Source organism: Perca fluviatilis, chromosome 8 (genome assembly GCF_010015445.1).
Source record: "Perca fluviatilis chromosome 8, GENO_Pfluv_1.0, whole genome shotgun sequence".
Taxonomy (NCBI): Eukaryota; Metazoa; Chordata; class Actinopteri; order Perciformes; family Percidae; genus Perca; species Perca fluviatilis.
The window spans coordinates 34,877,850-34,897,338 of NC_053119.1; the positions used below are offsets into that span (position 1 = coordinate 34,877,850).

General features: G+C 41.5%; 1 protein-coding gene across 2 annotated transcripts in view; it reads left to right on the top strand.

Moving 5' to 3' along the window:
- LOC120563677 (guanine nucleotide-binding protein G(o) subunit alpha) overlaps positions 1–19,489 on the top strand; it is a 142,850-nt gene that overhangs the window by 30,287 nt on the left and 93,074 nt on the right. For both annotated transcript variants that reach the window (XM_039808030.1, XM_039808029.1), the window contains exon 3: positions 3,468–3,609. In XM_039808030.1, the coding sequence (XP_039663964.1) occupies positions 3,468–3,609 (142 nt within the window). The remainder of the gene's footprint in view (positions 1–3,467; positions 3,610–19,489) is intronic.

Below are 19,489 nucleotides of genomic sequence, written 5' to 3' on the forward strand. Positions count from 1 at the left end.
TGGAAGTTTAAAATTCCGACACAAAGAAAGTGGATGGTAACGGACCTCCGACCGAAAAGAAGGACATCCGGCGGAATTTCCAGCAGCACCGGAGCAATCCCGGAAGTGGAAGGTCGTGGATATAGACTAGCAACAGTGAGATACTTGCTACAGTTGCATCTCTAGTTATGAATCGGCGAGAATGTTTTATTTATGATGATTCATGGCTTTGTTGTAGGTGCTCCCTCTCTTCAGTCACTCTCTAGCTCTTGGGCGTTAACAAACAAAGAACCAGACTGCTCAGATCTTGCCAAATTACAACAAAGTAATAATGTACTTTGTACATGTTACATCAACACATATTAGGGTCATATGACTTATTTGTGAAGGCAAGGTGCGAACACCCTTTCTGCAATAGACCAAAAATATTACTAGTAAGGTAATCGAGAAGGGGTTGCCGTATATTATAAAAAACATTGTTAGTACCCTTTAAAAACCTTAAATGTTTCTCTGTACCATTGTGTAATTGAGGGAGGCTTCTCTTTAATCCACTGGAACAGAATACATTGCTTCGCCAAAAGCAGTTTATACAATAAAGTCAACTGTCCAGTAGACAAAGATAGCTGTCCCCTAGGTATACTCAGAAGAAAATTAGAATAACTTTTAATAAAAATAAAGGAATCTAGTGTATCTACTGTATTCTTGAATTTGTGACGAACCGGCACGGTACAGGGGTCACAGAATACACGGTATTTAGACGAATGCACGTTATGCAGGACCAAAGTTCACAAGTGCAAGTTCTGCCTGGAAAGTTCAAGCTGTTATTAACATTTGCTGAGGTTAGCACAAGTTGATTGGTGTGCAAGTCAGTTGCACTATGGCGAGCGCAAATGAAACGCAGGAGCTGGAAGAGCTGGAAGTTCCCAGTCTGCTACATCAGCAATGGAGAGAGAGTTGTGTATAGACAGGGAGGGTGTATTGAGGCATTGCTCCACCGTTGTAAGGTATGTGAATGGAAACGCGTCGAACATGCTGACTCACATTCAACAGCATCCCCCAGATGTGCAAATCACAGGGACAAGGAAACGCAAACCATCTTGTATTTTCGATTTCATAGCATAACCCATGCTTTAAAGTTCAGTGTGTACAGTGTAATACAGACATGGTTGAAATATTTCTTTTTTGTTATGAAAAAAAGTGTATTTATTTCATTATTAAAATAGTTTACTGAAGTTGCCAGTGGGCAAAATGCTGCCTCAGTCCCAAGCAAAATGATTTTGTCTGCCTTTGACACTTGCACTATTGTCTGATACATTTCTTTTTAAAGAAACAAGAAAAATAATCAAAACCAATACAAACCACAAACTAACCACTAACTACCACTAATAGCTAGGCCTATAAAAGAGGTCAACAAACTAACATTAATCAAAATTTGCAACAACAACCCAGGATATGAACTTAACAAACTGACCTAACTGAATGAGACAAAAGGGGACATATATACTGGCTTGGCCAAACCAAATTACACGTGTACATGGGGAAAACCAAGATAGACAGACAACAGCTACATAATACAAAGAAATCAAACTAAACCTAAATCCCAAACATGGCAGCAGATGGTTCCGGCCCAATTGGCAGCCCAAAGGATATATTAGGCCCGTTCGAGATGAACTGCGCCTCGTCTGTAAAGTGGACGAGAGCAGGCGGCAGCAGCCAGGGGCGGTGACGAAAATCCACTCTCAACTCGGACAGTTTCCAGCAGCCTTCATTTTGAGTCGATTTGGACCCAATCAGCTGTTAAACCAGCTGAGAGGCCAGCGTTTCCCATCATGCCCTGCGTCCGCCTGGGTCTTGCAGTCGGTGAAAAGCAACTGCGCTGCCTGCGTCTCAAACCTGCATCTCAAACCTGCGGCCGCCTTGATCTCGTGAGGTTGTCGTTGACCACGTGTGCATGACGTCAGAGCAAATCGGGATCAAAGTCGGACACAAATCTAACTGGCACGCATTGGGCGGCGATCGCCGGTGATCGATTCCGCGCAAACCTGGCTCATCTCGAACAAGCCTAATAGTTCATCAACCCTTTAGTTCATTTCCCTGAACCAGGAAGGACCTCCCACCAGCGTGGTAACAAGACAAGAACATAATGATTTAAAGGTGCCCTGCCCCACGTATTTCATTACTTTGTGGTAATGTCTGGTAAAGTTCTACCATGGACTCTGTAACATTTTTTGTGGAAAAAAATGCCTTGGTTACCTTGTTTCAAGCCATTCTAGTTTGGTATAGAAAGCCTGCAGGAAGACTCAGCTCGATTTCTGCATCCTTTACCCAGCACAACTGGGCGAGCTCATGAATAGTAATGAGCTCAGGCAACATGATGTCAGACTGACCAGCTTTTGTAATTGGCCTTATTTCTCTGCCTATTTCTTTTCAGTGGCTAGAGCTGACAGAGGAGGTAGCAGTTCATTTTCACATTCACAACATAACACAAACAGATATGGACCTAACATATTTCAAAAAATACGCTTTTGTGTGGCAGGGCACCTTTTTAATATGGCAGAAAAATGATTATGTGTGCACTCAAAATAAACAGTGTAAAGCCAAAAGCAAGTAAACATTAAGGGTGGGGAAAAAAATTGATACAGCATAGTATCGCAATATTTTCCGTGGCAATACTGTATCGATACACAGACGCCAAGTATCGATCTTTTATTATATATGTGTTGGTCTGCTTGACAATCCCATTTTGCAGCAATACAATTGAAATGAGATGAACAAACAGAGACATGTATCTCTTTAGACAAAACAGATGTTGACAGTTTTATTTTGGGGACATAATTTGAAATTTGGAAAAATTTGAAGTTGGAAAAAAGGTAGTAAATTGCAATATATCGCAGAATATTGCAATATCTTTAAAATCGCAATAATATTGTATCGTGACATAAGTATCGTGATGATATCGTATCGTGAGGCCTGTGGTGATTCCCACCCCTAGTAAACATGTAGATTACAAATTAAACAAACCGTGTAATGTGTACTTTTGTGTGCATGAATTGTTTGGGGGTATGGCTGACTGCAAAAGAAATGAACGTGTGTACTTCACAACATGGGGTGAAAATGTGTACCATATTACCTTTGCTGGCTGTTGTTAACCTGTGTGGCCTTGGCCATCACAGTACCCCATACATTTGTTTTCTTTCCCGCTGTACTGAACTCCACCACCGACCGTCACTTCTAAACCTGGGTATGAACTGAACTGTAACACCCCTAATCTATAAGTCTGTCAATCTATGTCAATTACAGGAAGAAAAACGAATAAGCATCATCCTAGTGCAAACTTATTTTTTCTTATTTTGTTCTCTGACTCTGCCTATGCTTTCTTGTTTCCTGTGTATGCCTGTATAAGGAGTATGTATTCAGTTCATAGCACAATAGCAATTGCAATCCTAATTGACCCATTGACTAATACGTATTCGTTTGCGTGTGTTTAGGATCATCCACGAGGACGGTTTCTCTGGCGACGACGTAAAGCAGTACAAGCCTGTGGTTTACAGCAACACCATCCAATCTCTGGCTGCCATCGTCCGTGCCATGGATACACTGGGCCTGGAGTACGGAGACAAAGAACGGAAGGTCAGCACTCAGTCCCCCTGTGCTCGCACACACACACACACACACACGCACACACACACACACACACACACGCCAAACACATCCACCAGACATACAATGGAATCACATTCACACACAGCGGCATTTAGACATTTAGACTCATTTTTTTCAAATACTATCACCAAATGTGTGCAGTGTATGATAACGTACAGCGCAACTGACATGTAGCACAGAAACAAGACCGTCTCAGATGGAAATGTCTCAAGAAAACTTAAAGGTTAATTTCAGGGTTCTTTTTCAACCTGGTCTCTATGTTCCATTGCAGCTGCAAACCAGGCTGCAATGTAATCATATAAGGAAAATGCTAATCGTCAATTTATGTCCACGAAAGGTGCTGTTTTTTTTGTCCCCGACAGACACAGATTGTTATTCTAAGTGTCTGACAACATTATGGAAAGGATCCCTACAGAGAGAGACCTTTTTGTTTAACCAGAAACAGCTCAGAAATCACTTATCGCCAAACTCACCAGACTCTCATTTAAATAAACAATACTTTTATTTTGAATAGATCCAGCATATTTCCACAGGTAAATTGGTGAATTAATGGTTTATTTCAACCAAACCAGAGTGGTGATTATCGGAACAGCAGAAAGATGAACCAACACGGCTTTTAATAGTTATATTTTGTTCCTGTTGACTTTGTTGACTGAATGAAGTGTATTATACGAGAATTACTGTTTATTTAAATGGAGTCTGGGGGGTTTGGCGAAATAGTCTCTGGCGATAGCAATTCTGGGGCTCATTAATGTTCAACAAAAAAGGATAATACTCTACAAAAAGGTCGACCTCTGTAGGGTTCCTTTCCATAATGTTGTCAGACACTTAGAACAATAATCGGAGCCTGTCGGTGGCAAAACAAGCACTTTTAGTGGACGTACATTGAAGGTGCGCAATTGCCCATTAACTTACACTGTAGCTTGTTTCACCACTGCCAGCTGCAACGCTCTTGCTTTATACTGGACCAATTTCAAAGATTGGTGTTCCCATCAGTCACTTAGACACAAAAACATGGGAAGATAGGGTCCAGGATGAAAAAAAAACGTAAGTTACCATTTAAGGTGTTTTGTGCAACCGGCTTTAACGCTGTTTTTGGCTTAGCAGGTTAGTTGGTGGGCAAGGTTAACTCTCTTCTGATGAGTCACTGTAAATAAACCGAAATAAAAAAATATGAAGTGTCATAACTATACATGGCAGTTAATGAATCAAAATAAAAGGTGTTTTTAAAAAACAAGAGAAACATATCGTAGTTTATGAGAAAGTGAAAAAGCATGAGAGGGGAAGAGAAAGGAAAGGACATTATTTAGGAGAGAATGGAGAGAATGTGACAGTGGACAAGAAACAGATAGAGAACAGACTATGCTGTGTTTAAACTACACTACATCTGACTTCCCCTCAGAGTAACCACATGACTGAGATGTTCTACTCACTTCTATAAAGGATGAGGAGTATATCTTTAAATTTGGACACCTAATTCATACATATAAAATATAGATAGATCTTTTGCAATCAATCCTTTTTCAACACATTCGTTACAGTTTTTTGTCAGAACTCTCCACACAGTCGGTGAAACAGAAGTCTACGTGGACCAAGCTGTGAATCATTTTTCATTGCTTTCACACAAAATGCATCCAATCGCCACATTTTCCAATATCCATGAACTCTTTTCTCATTCCTACACCACCACCACCACCTGCAATACACTGTATGTCTGCAGCACATGGTTCAAATGCTAACACACTGTTTTCAAAACGGTCAAAAACACATTCAGAACCGAATGATGGAAAATTTTGTGGATTTCGGCAGCAACCATATTGAAATGAAAATAATAGAATAGTTAAATAGCAGAATAGTTATGTTAAAAAGAAGTAATACTCATTCCAAACGGCTAATTGCAATTTCAGCTGAAAGCAATGCCATTACATGCGATGATGATGATGATGATGATGATGATGATGATGATGATGAGAACTTGTGGCCTAATGCAGAAGAGCAGGAGGAACCCTCACACAGGGGTTTTCCTGGCTCAGAATGGGCCTTTGTTGGGGTGACTACGCACGACTGTAAGCATGATCAGTCTGTGTTTAGTCAAGGCAAAGAGTCTGTGTTACCTCATATGACAGCAATCTAGGACTGTGCTCGATTGAAGAAACTCTTCGTAGACTAACACTCATTCAATTGTATAGACTAATCAATTAGTTGATTTAATCGACAGATCTGTAAATCTGAGTTTCTCCGCAAAGCGTCATGCAAAAGCACCACTTTAATTCTTGTGTTTACCAGAGATGTGCTCATACGTTCCTTGGAAATAAGTCATTCAGCATGAAAAAAGCATAAAACATGACTAATCGACTAAAGAAATCTAAGCTGACTAAGACCAAAACGACCGATTAGTCGACTAATCGACTAAGAGGGAGCAGCCCTACAGAAATCTATGCATTTTTCTGTTATTCCTGACAATTTGATTAAAAAATATATAATTAAAGTGTTCATATTATGCTTTTTGGCTTTTCCCCTTTCCTTTATAGTGTTATATATCTTTTTTTGTGCACCTTATAGGTTTACAAAGTGGAAAAAGCCCAAAGTCCACCCCAAAGGGACTTACCATCTCCAACAGAAAACACTGTTCACAAACAGCTCCAAACAGCTCTATTGTAGTCCAGCCTTTACTTCCATGATGAACGTGCGTCACTTTGTAACACACGTTATAATGCTTGCCTAGCTGCTAGCGTGGCACGCCCTCAAACTCTGCTTCTGACTGGCTAGTAGTCCTTACCTAGCTACTGCGCATGTGCGACTCCCAACAAAGATGGAACAGAAGTGTGATGCCTCACTCGGTAGCTAAAACAGAGAGCTCAACACACAGGGTGAAAAGAGGAGCTGCAGCAATGTGCAGTACAACAGAAATATTTTTTTGAAAATTAAACCATATAAACCTATTGTGGTACAACCTCTAAATACAATTATGGGGCAAAAATCCCTCTATGCAGGGAAAACGCTGTCACAGTACTGCACAGAATGCGTGATTATACTATAACCTACATGTTGTTGATGCTTTTCTTTTGTAATTACAGTATTGTTCGTAGTGTTAGACCGATTTCGCCGATAGTTTTTCCCCGTCATTATTTACAGACAGGCGTCCACAGGCAGCTCTGTGTTGCTGGAGACGCTGCAGTTCACGTGCAGACCATGCGCTGCCCCTCCACCACTAGCACCATGGAAGTCTTAAATTACAAATCAAGCACTTTATTTCAATGGCTACTTTTCAGGTTTATTGTTTTCTTAATTATTTAAATGTGTTGACAAAGGACATTTTGTGATGACCTCATTATATCTGTCTTAAGTCAGCAAGCAATGCATCGTCAAGGCTGAGTTCTAGATGTTGATGAAAGCCTTTTACCCTTTTAACCACCGTTATTAACCAGATGCATTGCACCCATCCATACATTGCACACATCATTTGGGTGTTGTGAATGTAAGATGATTGCAGAAGTGACACTGATCTGTGTTTTTGATTTATTTTTTTTAAAGAAATGGCAGAGTAGATTCCGAAAACAAATCCAGTGTGGCAGGGTTTCCATTTTTTATGATGTAAATTGAGGGATCAAAAGCAGTATCGGCTCCAAATATCGGCTCAAGAAAATCGGCAGCCTGTATCGGTCATCGGTTGATGAAAAAAAAAAATCAGTATGGGCATCGGCACTAAAAAAAAAATCCTTATCGGTCGATCCCTAATTAATTTTATTTATTGAACCTTTATTTAACCAGGTTAGTCTCATTGAGATATAAAATCTCTTTTCAAGAGAGACGTGGCCAAGATAGCAGAACAAGTTTGTTACGTATAAAAACAATTCACAATCACAAAACTATCACAAAAGAGGCAAAGACAGCTCAAGTGCATTTCAATGAAATGAAAATACCATTAGTTAAAACATTTGCCCATGTGGATGGACTCATGTTCTATGGTTTTAACATAACCTTTAAAATCATTTAAGGAAATTAGACATAGGGCTGCTCGATTTATGGAAAAAAATATAATCGCGATTCGTCAATATTGAAATCAAGATAATTTAACACGATTACTCGTTGACTTCTGGAAAGATGTTGCAATTACTGAACTTAAAAACAGTGGAAAAAGTTAAATAAATCAACAATAAAAAAAAACATTCAACTGTGGAAATTGCCTTAATACTTGTTTCTATTTAAACTTTATTATTTCATTCAGAACACAAGAGAAAATAAGACTTTACTTGCAAAGCTAAATAATAGTTTTTCTCGATTATTCAGTTTTTTGTGATCATTGGGAGCCAAAATCATAATAACGATTACATTTTGATTAATTGCACAGCCCTAATTAGACACTGACTGTAGTTTTGAGTGTTTTCTGTAGGTCATTCCAAGTAGAAGGTGCAGCAATGTGATTTTATACATTTTAGATCCAGTGAGGTTAGGGTAACTAGAGGGGCAGTGAGGGAAGACTGCATTATCCCCCGGAGAAAAACTGCTTTTGGTCAAGCAGTCTTCTCCGTAAGAGCAGTTCAGCAATGGAACACAGTGCCAGCAACCATTAGAGAGTCTTTGTCATTCTTTTCATTCAAAAAGAATAAAAAAAAAATGGCTGGTAGAGAGCCAAACTTGTGGGCACTAATGTTTTCTGTGTGTTTTTAAATGTCAGTATTTTATATGAATTGTACTCTTTTAACCACAATGTGTGGCATGTAATTTTATCTTGTGATTTTATACCTATCATTATTTTTAAAGGCTGCCTGTTCTACATCTGGCTGGGGGGACTACCGATGAAAATTAGCACTTGAGCTAACTCGGGAACATTTACATTGTTTTAATGTTGATTAATGTTCACTGTCCCCTTTCAAAAATAAAGAAATTGAAAGCAAACACGAAAGCCTTTTTAAACAACTCTGTCCGGTCTTGAGGTACATTCACTGAGATAGTGTTCTGGGATCATAAACCATAAGTACTCAGTGTAAAAGAAAGAAATTCAGATATGTAACATGGGAGCCTGCCTAAAATGCCTTTGTACATGAACCTATAAAGGTGAGTAAGCTGGCGATTTGACAGAGGGGGCAAATTCGCTGTGGAGTAAAGTATACAGTGATGAGTGAGGGGTCTGCAAAAAATAGTTTGCGTTGTTTTTAGGTCAGTGTGTTCTAAGTGACGATGTCGGCTTATTTTGAGACCCGTATGAAGTGTTTTGTCGGTTTGAGTGAGCTTTGGGTGTGACATCTACTGTTTGGCCGACATGCATGCTGGTAATGTAGACTCTGAGAAGAGCTTAGAAAAAAAATGTGTCTTCAGTATTGCTAACAGCTTGTTAGCAATCGCAAAAAAAAACAACCTGTAAGTTAACCCTCACTCACACCTTACTGCCATTTTGACTTGCCTTCTCTCTTTATATTTCTCTCGCTCTCCCTCTCTCTGTGACAGTACACTGTATTAGTCACAAATATTCAACTCCACCTGTCCTTCCATCTTTTTTTTCCCCCACTTAGCTTGCTCTCACCTCGTCTTCTGATAACACCCCCCACATCTGTTTCCCTGGCCTTGGCCAGTTGCTGTGGCAACCCAGTGTTTTGCCTTGCTCTCAACACATTCCGCAAGCCCGTGTCCTAGGGCCATGTGACACACACACACGCACACACGCACACACGCACACACACACACACACACACACACACACACACACACACACACACACACACACACACACACACACACACACTGATGACAATGATACAGTGATAGCAGGCTTGAAATAGACTGCACGTTGTCACTGCTGTATGAAGCTTCAAGCAGTTTTCACTCAGCTTTCAAAAAAAGAAGAAGCTGCTCCACTCAATTCAGTTTTTTGGTTTAGTTTTTTTTCATTTTGGTCAGATTCTGAGTGACTTTCATTCATTATTAGTTGACCATTTGCTTAACCCCACCCCCTGGCAGTGATTTTCTAATTGCCTAGCATATAAAAAATTTGGATGGTAGTGGTTTTTTTTTGGTTTTTTTGCCTCTCCAAAACCAAAAATATGAGCAAAAGTGTATGGAATGGATTACACTGTGTGTTTGTCTGCTCTAATATAAGCTACAAATGTTAGCGTGTGTCGGTCTTGGATGCTGGAAACTGCGTTTTCAAACGACTAATGAAGCTAACGTTACCTTAATTAGCTAGCTAGCCACAGCTGATAAAATCTGCTAGCGACAGCCGCAAAACGCCGGCTAGCAATGACAAGTGGCTTTTAGTCTGAAATTAAGGACAGACAGAATTTTGAGTGGTAAATCTGCAACATTTTTATTGTAAATTGCATATTTACTGTGTACAGGCATAGCAACTAGGGTAGTAACTAAGGGGGGGTGGGGCTTAGTTAGCGAACAGCCATTTTGGAGATTATATTAACGAATGTCTGAATATCCTCCTTGTCAGTGTCTAACCTGTGTAAGGAGTCATATATAATCAAGAAGGATAATGGTCAAATATGAATACAAATGCAGTTCATTGAACATTTAAAAAAAAGTTCTGTACTGTCATTTTGTTTTCATATCTGTCCGGATATCTAAAGGTGTATATATCCAGTTCTGTTATTTATTAGCAAATACTGGCAGATAAATCAAGCTGTTGATGTTTCTCTCCGACATTATCTTTAGTAAATTGTCAAGGCACAGCTGAGCTTTCTTTCACCTCAACTGTGCTGGTCATTTAGAACTGCATTTTGATTTTTAGAACTGACTCTGAATAGCTTCAGTGGATCTTAAGAGCGAGCCTAGGGCAGTAGCGTAGATATATGTATTTATTTTTCCTTGTGATTGTGTGCCAGTGTGTACGTGACCTATGAATTGGCCTTAGGCTCCATTTCCTCTACACTGATTGCTTCAATGCATCCACACAATTCTTCGGCTGAAAAGTCACCAGCCTTACGTTATGTGTGCGCAACCATATTTGGTCAATGTCGCTAAAACCAGCTTGAAGAAATAAATGAAGTCGGAGGCAGAATGCCGCTATAGTGGTAGACATGCGCGCGCACACACACACATGCCACACACACACACACACACACACACACTGTGCATATAGCAGAAGCTGCAGATGGAGAATGAAATCACGAAAGCCTATAGCCTAAAGTCCTATCATATTGTCATATCTCATTTTTCATTGCCCTCTTCCTTAAAAAAAAAAAACTAAGACAAAAAAGATGGAAGTCCAAGCATTTTTCAGCAGAACGTTTAACAATAGTTTCGTTAGTCTGACCCATGCACCTCGTCTCTCCTCGCATCATTGCAGTTGTCATTGTGGCAACTTATAGGCTACACATTTTTAAGATAGAAGTGCTGATGAAGAGAAGGAAATGAAGGACACAGGTGCTGTTGGGCCGCGGCACGCACATGCACGCACATACACAACAACTGACATCAGAAAAGCACTTTGTGTCTCGATGAGTGGGAGGAAGACGAGAGGGAGATGAAATGAACAAAGGGATTAGATGAAGGGATAGACAGAATGTGAGAGAGTGAGAGAAAATGGGAGAGAAAGGGAGCTGGCAGACAGGTGGCTGCCTGTTGTTGTGGAAACCAGCTAGTTATCCTCATGGGTGTGTGTGTGTGTGTGTGTGTGCGTGTGCGTGTGCGTGTGTGTTCTTAGGTGTGGGTGTGTGAACAACGCCCGTCTGATGATAATGTTCCCTCTGCTTGTTAAAGTATCAAACAACCTGCACATGGCCACACTTAAGTGTAGTTTAAAGTGGAGGGAAGTATGACACGTCTCCTGTATACTGCAGGCTCCTTTACTCATTTTGGCTTTTGAAGTGTGTGTGTAAAGTATCCAAACCTTTAGACAAGCACATCACGCACGCCTTTGAGAACATTTTCTTCCGTTTAAAATGTTACCTAAGTACTATTAGCAAGAGATTGCAGTCTAAGGCAATGTATTGACTACACATAACAAATCATTTCTGTAATAGAGCAACAAATGCCTTCAAAGGTTTTATCTGTACACTCTGTTGAACGCATTTAGACCGAAATAACATTGCTGGTTATATATATATATTTTCTTTACTGTTAACAAATGCCGTGAAAAATTGTGCCCTATTAAGAACGGTTGTCTGCGTATCCAAAGCCTGCTTTAGAGTCTTATTTCTCTGTGCCATTAGGCTCCATTGTTAGTCCAAAACCATTTAAAACGCACAAATGAGCCACAGCGTTACCCGGGTGACGTGTTCCTTTCTGTGAATGAACGTGGGCACTGTAGTTTATTTTGACTCAATCCCACACACGCGCTGCCCACGACATTCTGCGACCAGCCAGCCCAGCCGGACCAGGCGCCACCGGGGGGCGGTGTGACTGCTCCCGGGGGAAGAGACGTAAGAGAGCCCGGCTGTCCCACTAGCCAGCCTGCTCCTGGCTGATGTCCAGTCGCTGGAAAGCGGAAATGGGCGAAACGGAGACGGAGCACATTTAAGTCCCGCCCCCACCGCGGGGGAAAAGAATTCCCCCCTCTCCACTGACTTGCATTTGCGTGAAGGTTCCTCCTTGTCAATTTTGTCTGCTAGCAAACCAAAACATTTTCCTAAAAGCTGCTGTGCGGTGATATTCACTACCGACAACGTAAAGAACCCATAACTTAAGTTTTTATAAGCCGCCGATCCGAAAAACAGACGTGAGGAATAGAGATGCACCGATTACAACTTTCTAGGCAGATTCCAATTTTCTTTGAGTTAGGCCAGCCGATACCGATTTTAGCCGATTCCGATTTAATATTTTCTAACCACTTTACAGCACACAAATATTTATTTTCTATCTTTTCTTTAACAGAACATTTTGCACAGAACATAGAAAATTTTTTGAACAGATAATGGATCACTATAAAATAGAACTATATAAATTGCTCCTGGTGTGGGAAATTCACACACATCTAAAGTGCAATGTTAGAACCATTTCCTTCTTTTCACATCCTATATCACACTAAAAAAATGTGATTTGGGGTTTTTGGTGTCGTCCCTCCACGCCCTACTTTTTCCTTGCAGGTGTTGCGTAGTGCAAACATGCGAGAATAGCGCGGACACGCGCTTCACACCGCGCGCGGGTACGCACCACACACGGCGGAAAAGTTGAGAGAAAGGGAAAAGAGACCGTGCTGTCGCGTCCGTGTGTGCATGCGTCCTTGAGAACTGTAGCTCGTCTAACTGACCCCACAGTCACATTAGCTACAAGAGACCGAGACCAAGAGACAGGCTACCATTCCTTTTCAATGGGAGTGGCCGTTTGCCAGCGACAGGCGACGAGCTCGCTGCTGTCATGAGCAAAGCGGGGCCAAAATAGACAAGAAGTCTATTTTATGCAAATGTGGAGCGATGCGACAAAGCGACAGCCAATTGGAGTGAAGGGGCAGCGTGACGTAGGTCAGTGGCTCGAGTCGAAGAAAATAATTCAAGATGGTGGAAAACGCTTCAGGACATCGTATTTCTGTATATATCTGATATGTTTGGCATTTTATCTCATATATTTTGTTACTTTTATCGAGAAATAAATACTTTTAAATCCAAAAACATCGTTCTTGTGACTTAACGATACCTCTGAAGTAACTTTTAAGACGTGCTTGAAGGTAGCACCGGAGAATTACCGGAGTTTACTGTTGCCAAGCAACCAGGAGTAGGCTAGGCACGCCCAGGAGCGCCCACAAGCGAGTGCATATCGCTCTCTTTTGTAGCTAATGTGACTGTGGGGTTATGTTGTCAGTTAATTGTAGCGTTGACCGGCATGAAATCGGCGTATGTCAGACTGACCTGCCGGTCGGTCGCCGGGTAATGGCCGAGCACGTGAAAACTGGCCAATTCCGGTCACCGGCCGGTCTATCGGTGCATCTCTAGTGAGGAATCAGCAGGAAGAATCGTAAGACTGTGAGATTCTGACACTAAGTTAACGATATGTTCGGCGTTACGTGTGTTAGCTTAATTTACAGACAGATAGTTAGGCTAAAACTGGCATTTGGTTATTTGACTTTGTAACAAAATGCTTGCTGCAAACGTAACGTCGCACATTAACGTTTTATGAACGCTGCAAACATGTCGGCAGTGTGGATGTTGTGAGGGCTGGACTAGAACTGTATAAACTTTACCGTTTGGCTGATTTCGGTTTGCAGCTTCGCCCCAGGTGTGTCTGTCCACACGGACGGAGACTTCTCTCTTTTGAGCTCCTCTTTTTAAATTGTAGTTTTGTAATTCTTTTTTTTTCTATGAAAAGCAAGACAAAATAGTAAAAAAAACATTTTGACCATGTAATCCATGCAAAAATGGAACGCGGAAAAAACGTTCTTTTTTCCCATTTTATTCGGCTTTTGCATTGGCCAAGAATTTTCACTTTGGTGCATCCCTTATTTTCAGCATGAAAACTTAATATAGTTTTGTTGAATTATGCAGGAGGCATAACTGGTTGCTCGTAATTTGCCTCTCTGTTGTTTGACCCAAATAATACACAGCTTGAGAAATGCTTATCATGAGATATGGGATAAGCAACACCTATTTTTCCATTGAAAAATGAAACTGCATGAAAAATGAAAATGAAAAAAAGATGCAAACCTGATAATTCTAAGAAAGAAACAGGATAGGTATCATCGGAACCGTCGCATGGGTTGCGCCTCTGGGGTCCGTGTGTGTGTGTGTGTGTGTGTGTGTGCGTGTGCGCGCGTGTGCGCGTGCACCGTTATAGATTCCTTCCAACCAGGTTAAGAAGGTCACTGTATGGACCAAGCCTCCACTGCACACACTCACATTCAGATGTTTGAAGTTTTTTTGTGTGTTTCTGTGTGTCGTTGAGAAAAATGTGTGCGTTTGTGTGTTTGAAGTGTTGTCAGTCTGCCACCTTCCTGCAGCGCTGAGCTCCCTTTGATTTATTTTTTTTTGTTCCCTCCGCTCCTTCTCTTTTGTTATTTTCAGCATCCTCCCCTTGTCTCTCCCCTCCTTGCATCCTCTCCACTTTAGCCCATTAGATCAATAAGATGAGCTCCGTAAAAGGCACCTGGTTGGCTGGTTCATTCCTCAAGACATTCGATATTTAATCAGTGCTGTGAGATCAATAATCTGTGGGAGAGAGAGAGAGAGAGAGAGAGAGAGAGAGAGAGAGAGAGAGAGAGAGAGAGAGAGAGAGAGAGAGACTGTATCCTAGCAACAGTAAGAACCATGAGCCTATGCCTGAGATTTGGGGAGTGCGCGTTTTTTTTACTCTTTGTTTTTTCATGAGATGATATACCGTATGTCAGTTTTTTGAGATATTGCAGAGTGTCTTGAACACACACGCTTCAATAAGGTTCACGATTTTAAGTTCATAAGATGTTCTCACTTTTTATTTTTAAACAGAATGAGCTGCCGACAAGTGACAATGAAAGATATTCCTTCATTTATATAAACTGTGCAAAACAACAGACTGGAATTGTATTTTATCTCAATTAAGAAACATTAATACAAATTAAATAAAAAATGAATTGACATTTTTAAAACAAATCCCACATCAAAATAACGAAATAAATCGGAGAAAAACCTCTTCAAATATATAAACTAAGAAGAAGTGACGTCTGAAGTCAAACAAGTGAAATCTAAAGTAGATTACGCCCTAGGCCATTTAAAAATTGCATTATTAATTTTTTTTATCAGCAGGTTGTAATCTTTAAAAAATTCATATCGATTTTTAACTGATTTCACCATGCATCGTTGCATCCCTAATTTATACTGTGCGTGAACAGTTGACACACTGTTCAGTATTCATGAACTGCCCAGTACAGTGACAGCACTCCACTGCTGGCTGCACTGAAGCATCATGGCTCGGTTCAGTAGCTCGTTTCACTGTCAGCCTTTGGTTTGCATCGGAGGACCAGCTGGGGCCTTCCTATAGTTGGCATTGGCATGTTCTCCCTTCTCTCCCACAGTCCCCAGACACACCGGTTGGGCGATTTGGCTGCTCTGAATTGCCTGTATGTATGTGTGAATGTGAGTATGAATGTGTGTGTCTGTGTGTGCCAGCCCTTGTGATAGACTGGCAAGCAATGCATCCTGGGATGGGCTCCAGCGTCCTGCGACACTGAACAGGCAAAGCGGTTTAGAAAACGGATGGACGCCTGACTCAGTGACATCTCAGAGACACTTAGTGAGGAGGAACCAATTATTGTTTGTGTGTCGTCAAAATGTTAGGTTAGGAGACCTGTAGTCTCGCGTTGCCAGACCTTCCTCCACAGCGCTGCCGAGGAAGGTCTGGCTAGTCCACACAGTATTCTGGGATGGGAGGAAAACGTGTGCTCTGGTTCATTGGCATTTCTTTAAACCAATCCCGATCGTCTTGGGCGGCGCTACGCGCCGTACGGAGCAAAGGAACATGTTTTGGTGGTATGTGTGTGCGTTCAAAAGTTGTTTTAGTTGCGCGACAGAATACGCACAACCGGCGCAACGTCACAGAATGTTTCTGAACAGATTCACGCCCACTTTTAGGGGAAAACAATTCCGCATTCCCCATAGACGACAACAGCGTAACGACAGAGGAAATGTAAATCGCTCCAAACTTTTACTTTAAACAAACCGTTTTGAATTAATAAAGTTATGCCGAAAGGTTGCTAAGTAGTTTGTTGCACCAACAATACAATCCAAAAACCCCGGTCTTCGATTTGTCCTCTTGCCTCGTCCTAAAATAGATCCTGATAGATGGGCTTTGGCTCCAGGCTATAGACCAGACCGGCATCGCCGAGGCTCCCTATGAGAGGGAAGAATCGTGCTGTCACATCAGGAGAGAAACAGCTGTTGTGTAGCGGGTTAATGGAGACTTTCACACTGATATATGAGGCTCATAAGAAACGTGAATATTGTCAGTGAGTGTGGTAAATGATGCTGGTGACAGTTACTACTGATGGATAGCTAACGTTACCTTTAGTGGGAGGCTGCTAACAGTTTAGCAGCATCAGACTGTCGTCTCCAACTAAATCTTATCAGCTTATAGATCGAACGGTTGGTTATTAATAACAGGTTGATTAATTACAGACGACATTCAGCCTAACAATTGTGATTTAATCAGATATGTATTTCTACATTTAGCAGTATGCGGCCACCGTGTTGGGTCATTGATCTACTGATACAGGGGACATGACGGCAATCAACCTTAGTTTATTAAGGTATCGTAAACGCTCAGGTTCAGGCAAGGTTATACAATAAACATTAGACATGTGTATAAAACAAAGCATCTGTTTAACAAGAAAAAAATCCACGCATATTTGTCAAAATTATGATCCAAACACACGTCAAATTGCATTGACTTCTATGGGACCGTCTGTTTTCTGTCCCCCAAAAGGGGGCGCGGCCTGGAGTTTTAGCGAAGTACCCGTATGTGCCGGTCGTGCGTACGCTCGGATTCCGAAACGAGGGACATCCGGCGGAATTTCCGTCGGCAACGGAGCAATCCCGGAAGTGGAACGTGGTGGATATAGACTAGGTGACCTGTGGATCATTTGATTGACATCACTTCCTTTCGGACACACTGTTAGGGCAACAACTAATGTTTTAGTTTTTTTCAGTTTATCTATTGATTATCTTCTCAGTTATTTAGTTAATATTGTTTTCTATGAAAATTTCAAAAATGGAAAAATTCAAATGCCTTGTTTTTTGTTTTCTTTCTGTGCCGTCCTAGACGATGAATCCAAACAACTTTAGCGATCCCGCACTTCTCCTCCAGTGCCCCAATGACGTTGACATTTTTGTTTTTTTGGGGCTCTATCTCGACAACAATAAGGCTGATTGCCATTACGTTTGGTACATCCTCCGCTGTTCAGTGCTAATTAGCAAATGTTAGCATGCTAACACACCGAACTAAGATGGTGAACACAGTAAACAGTAATTATACTTTCTTAGCGTCAGCAGTAAGGGTGTAACGAGATCTCGTTTTTCGATATCTCGCGAGATCTCAGCGTGACGAGATTTCCGTCGAGGTGAAAAGAGTGAAAGAGTGACAGACAAGACGAACACAATATGTAAACATTGTAAGAAAGAAATGCCGTTACTACTAACTACTGCACCCGAGTGGCGCGTTACGTGAGTAAGTGAGAGTTGTGGTGGTGCTGTAAGTGTTTTTGCATAGTGCTTCGTGTTAGCCGCGGTATACGGCATTTTTTCTTACAATGTTTACATATTGTGTTCGTCTTGTCTGTCACTCTTTCGCCGTTTATTATTTCCGCAGGAAAACCAAAATGTTGCCACACAAATGATTTAAAAGTGGCAGGGGGATTTTCAATAGTAATTCCACCTCTCCATCACGCTGACATCACCGCCTCCGCGAGACAACTTTTCACCGCGACGAGAAATCTCGTCCGTTCTCATGAACCTAATCTTGTGATGTGGATCGTCTCGTGGAGTAAGGCGTCTCCGTCACACCCTAGCTTGTAACCTTGGTTCTCTGAGTAAAGACTATTTTTCCCAGTCATATTTCTTAACTGAAGTTTTCTTTAAATTAGTGTTAAAATCGCGTCTCCCTGTCGTGACCCCAATCTCGTGTCTCGTCTTGTCGCGTAAGCGAGTGTCTGCGCACACCCCTAGTCAGCAGGTTTGCATTGTCACTGTAAGCATTTTGGCATGGTTATATTAGCATTTAGCTCAAAGCCCCAGCATGCCTAGGCACATTCTCACGGTGCTGCCAGCTGTAGACTCGTAGTCTAACCCTAAAGATATTCAGTTTAACATCATTCCGTATATATGACAGAGAAAGCATCACATATGTATGTTTGAGAGCCTGGAAGAAGTGAATTTGGGGAAGTTCTTGCTTTAAAAAATGACTAAAAAACGTTTTGGTCAATTAGCAATTCAATGGATCCACTTATCAGATCTACAAACTGTCTGCATATAAGAGACAGTCGGATTGAAAGTGTCGCAGGGCGTTGATGTTTTTCTGTGAGACGGTATCAAATAGAGTGATGAAAAGAAAAATCTGAGGTTGAATAATGAAGACAGAATGATGCTTGTTATTTCTGCTTATCAGCCAAGGAAGGCGAGATTAGCTCTGAGAAGAAACTCTGTGTGTCTGCATAGTGTACATTTGATTGCGTCCCACTAGGGCTGCACAATTAATCGCAATTTTACCAAAATTGCAATATGGACTAGTGCAGTATCTAAATTGCATGGGGGGCACAATATTTGTTAGAGGCAAAATATGTGTCAAACCTTTCTGAATGAAGTATTGTAGTGCTGTAGAGATGTCCGGCCTACAAATCCTATCCTACAGACCAAAAGGAAGAAATCGTTGTTTGGTACAGATCCTCGCAAAAATCACACTATAATCAATTCAGTGAACCAACAGTGCCTTTTAGATAGAGTAAAGCCTGCAAAAACACGTCAGAGTGCATAACATCAGAAAGGCTCAGAGTAGGGCCTTTAGGGGAGGCAACATACACACACTCACACCCACACACAGCTAGTTCTCTACCAGAGCTCCATAAATTGCCCTGTAGCTCTCTAGCCACTCGCGCACACACACACACACACACACACACACACACACACACACACACACACACACACACACACACACACACACACACACACACACACACACACACACACACACACACTTCACAGCGTGTCTCTCGCTTACCTCTTCACTGTGTTTGCCAGGCTGGTGCTGCCAGCATCATCTGACAGGCACATGGATCTGTCTCGCCCTGCCACAACACCGCACCTCTAAGAACAGGACCATGATGCCTTGCTCCTGTCGCCCCCAGTTACCACGGCCGCCAATCACCAGTGCTGGTTTGCTAAGCGCTGCTTAGCAAAAGCCTCACACTACCAAAAACCAAACGCACATACACAGATCATTCGGTGAC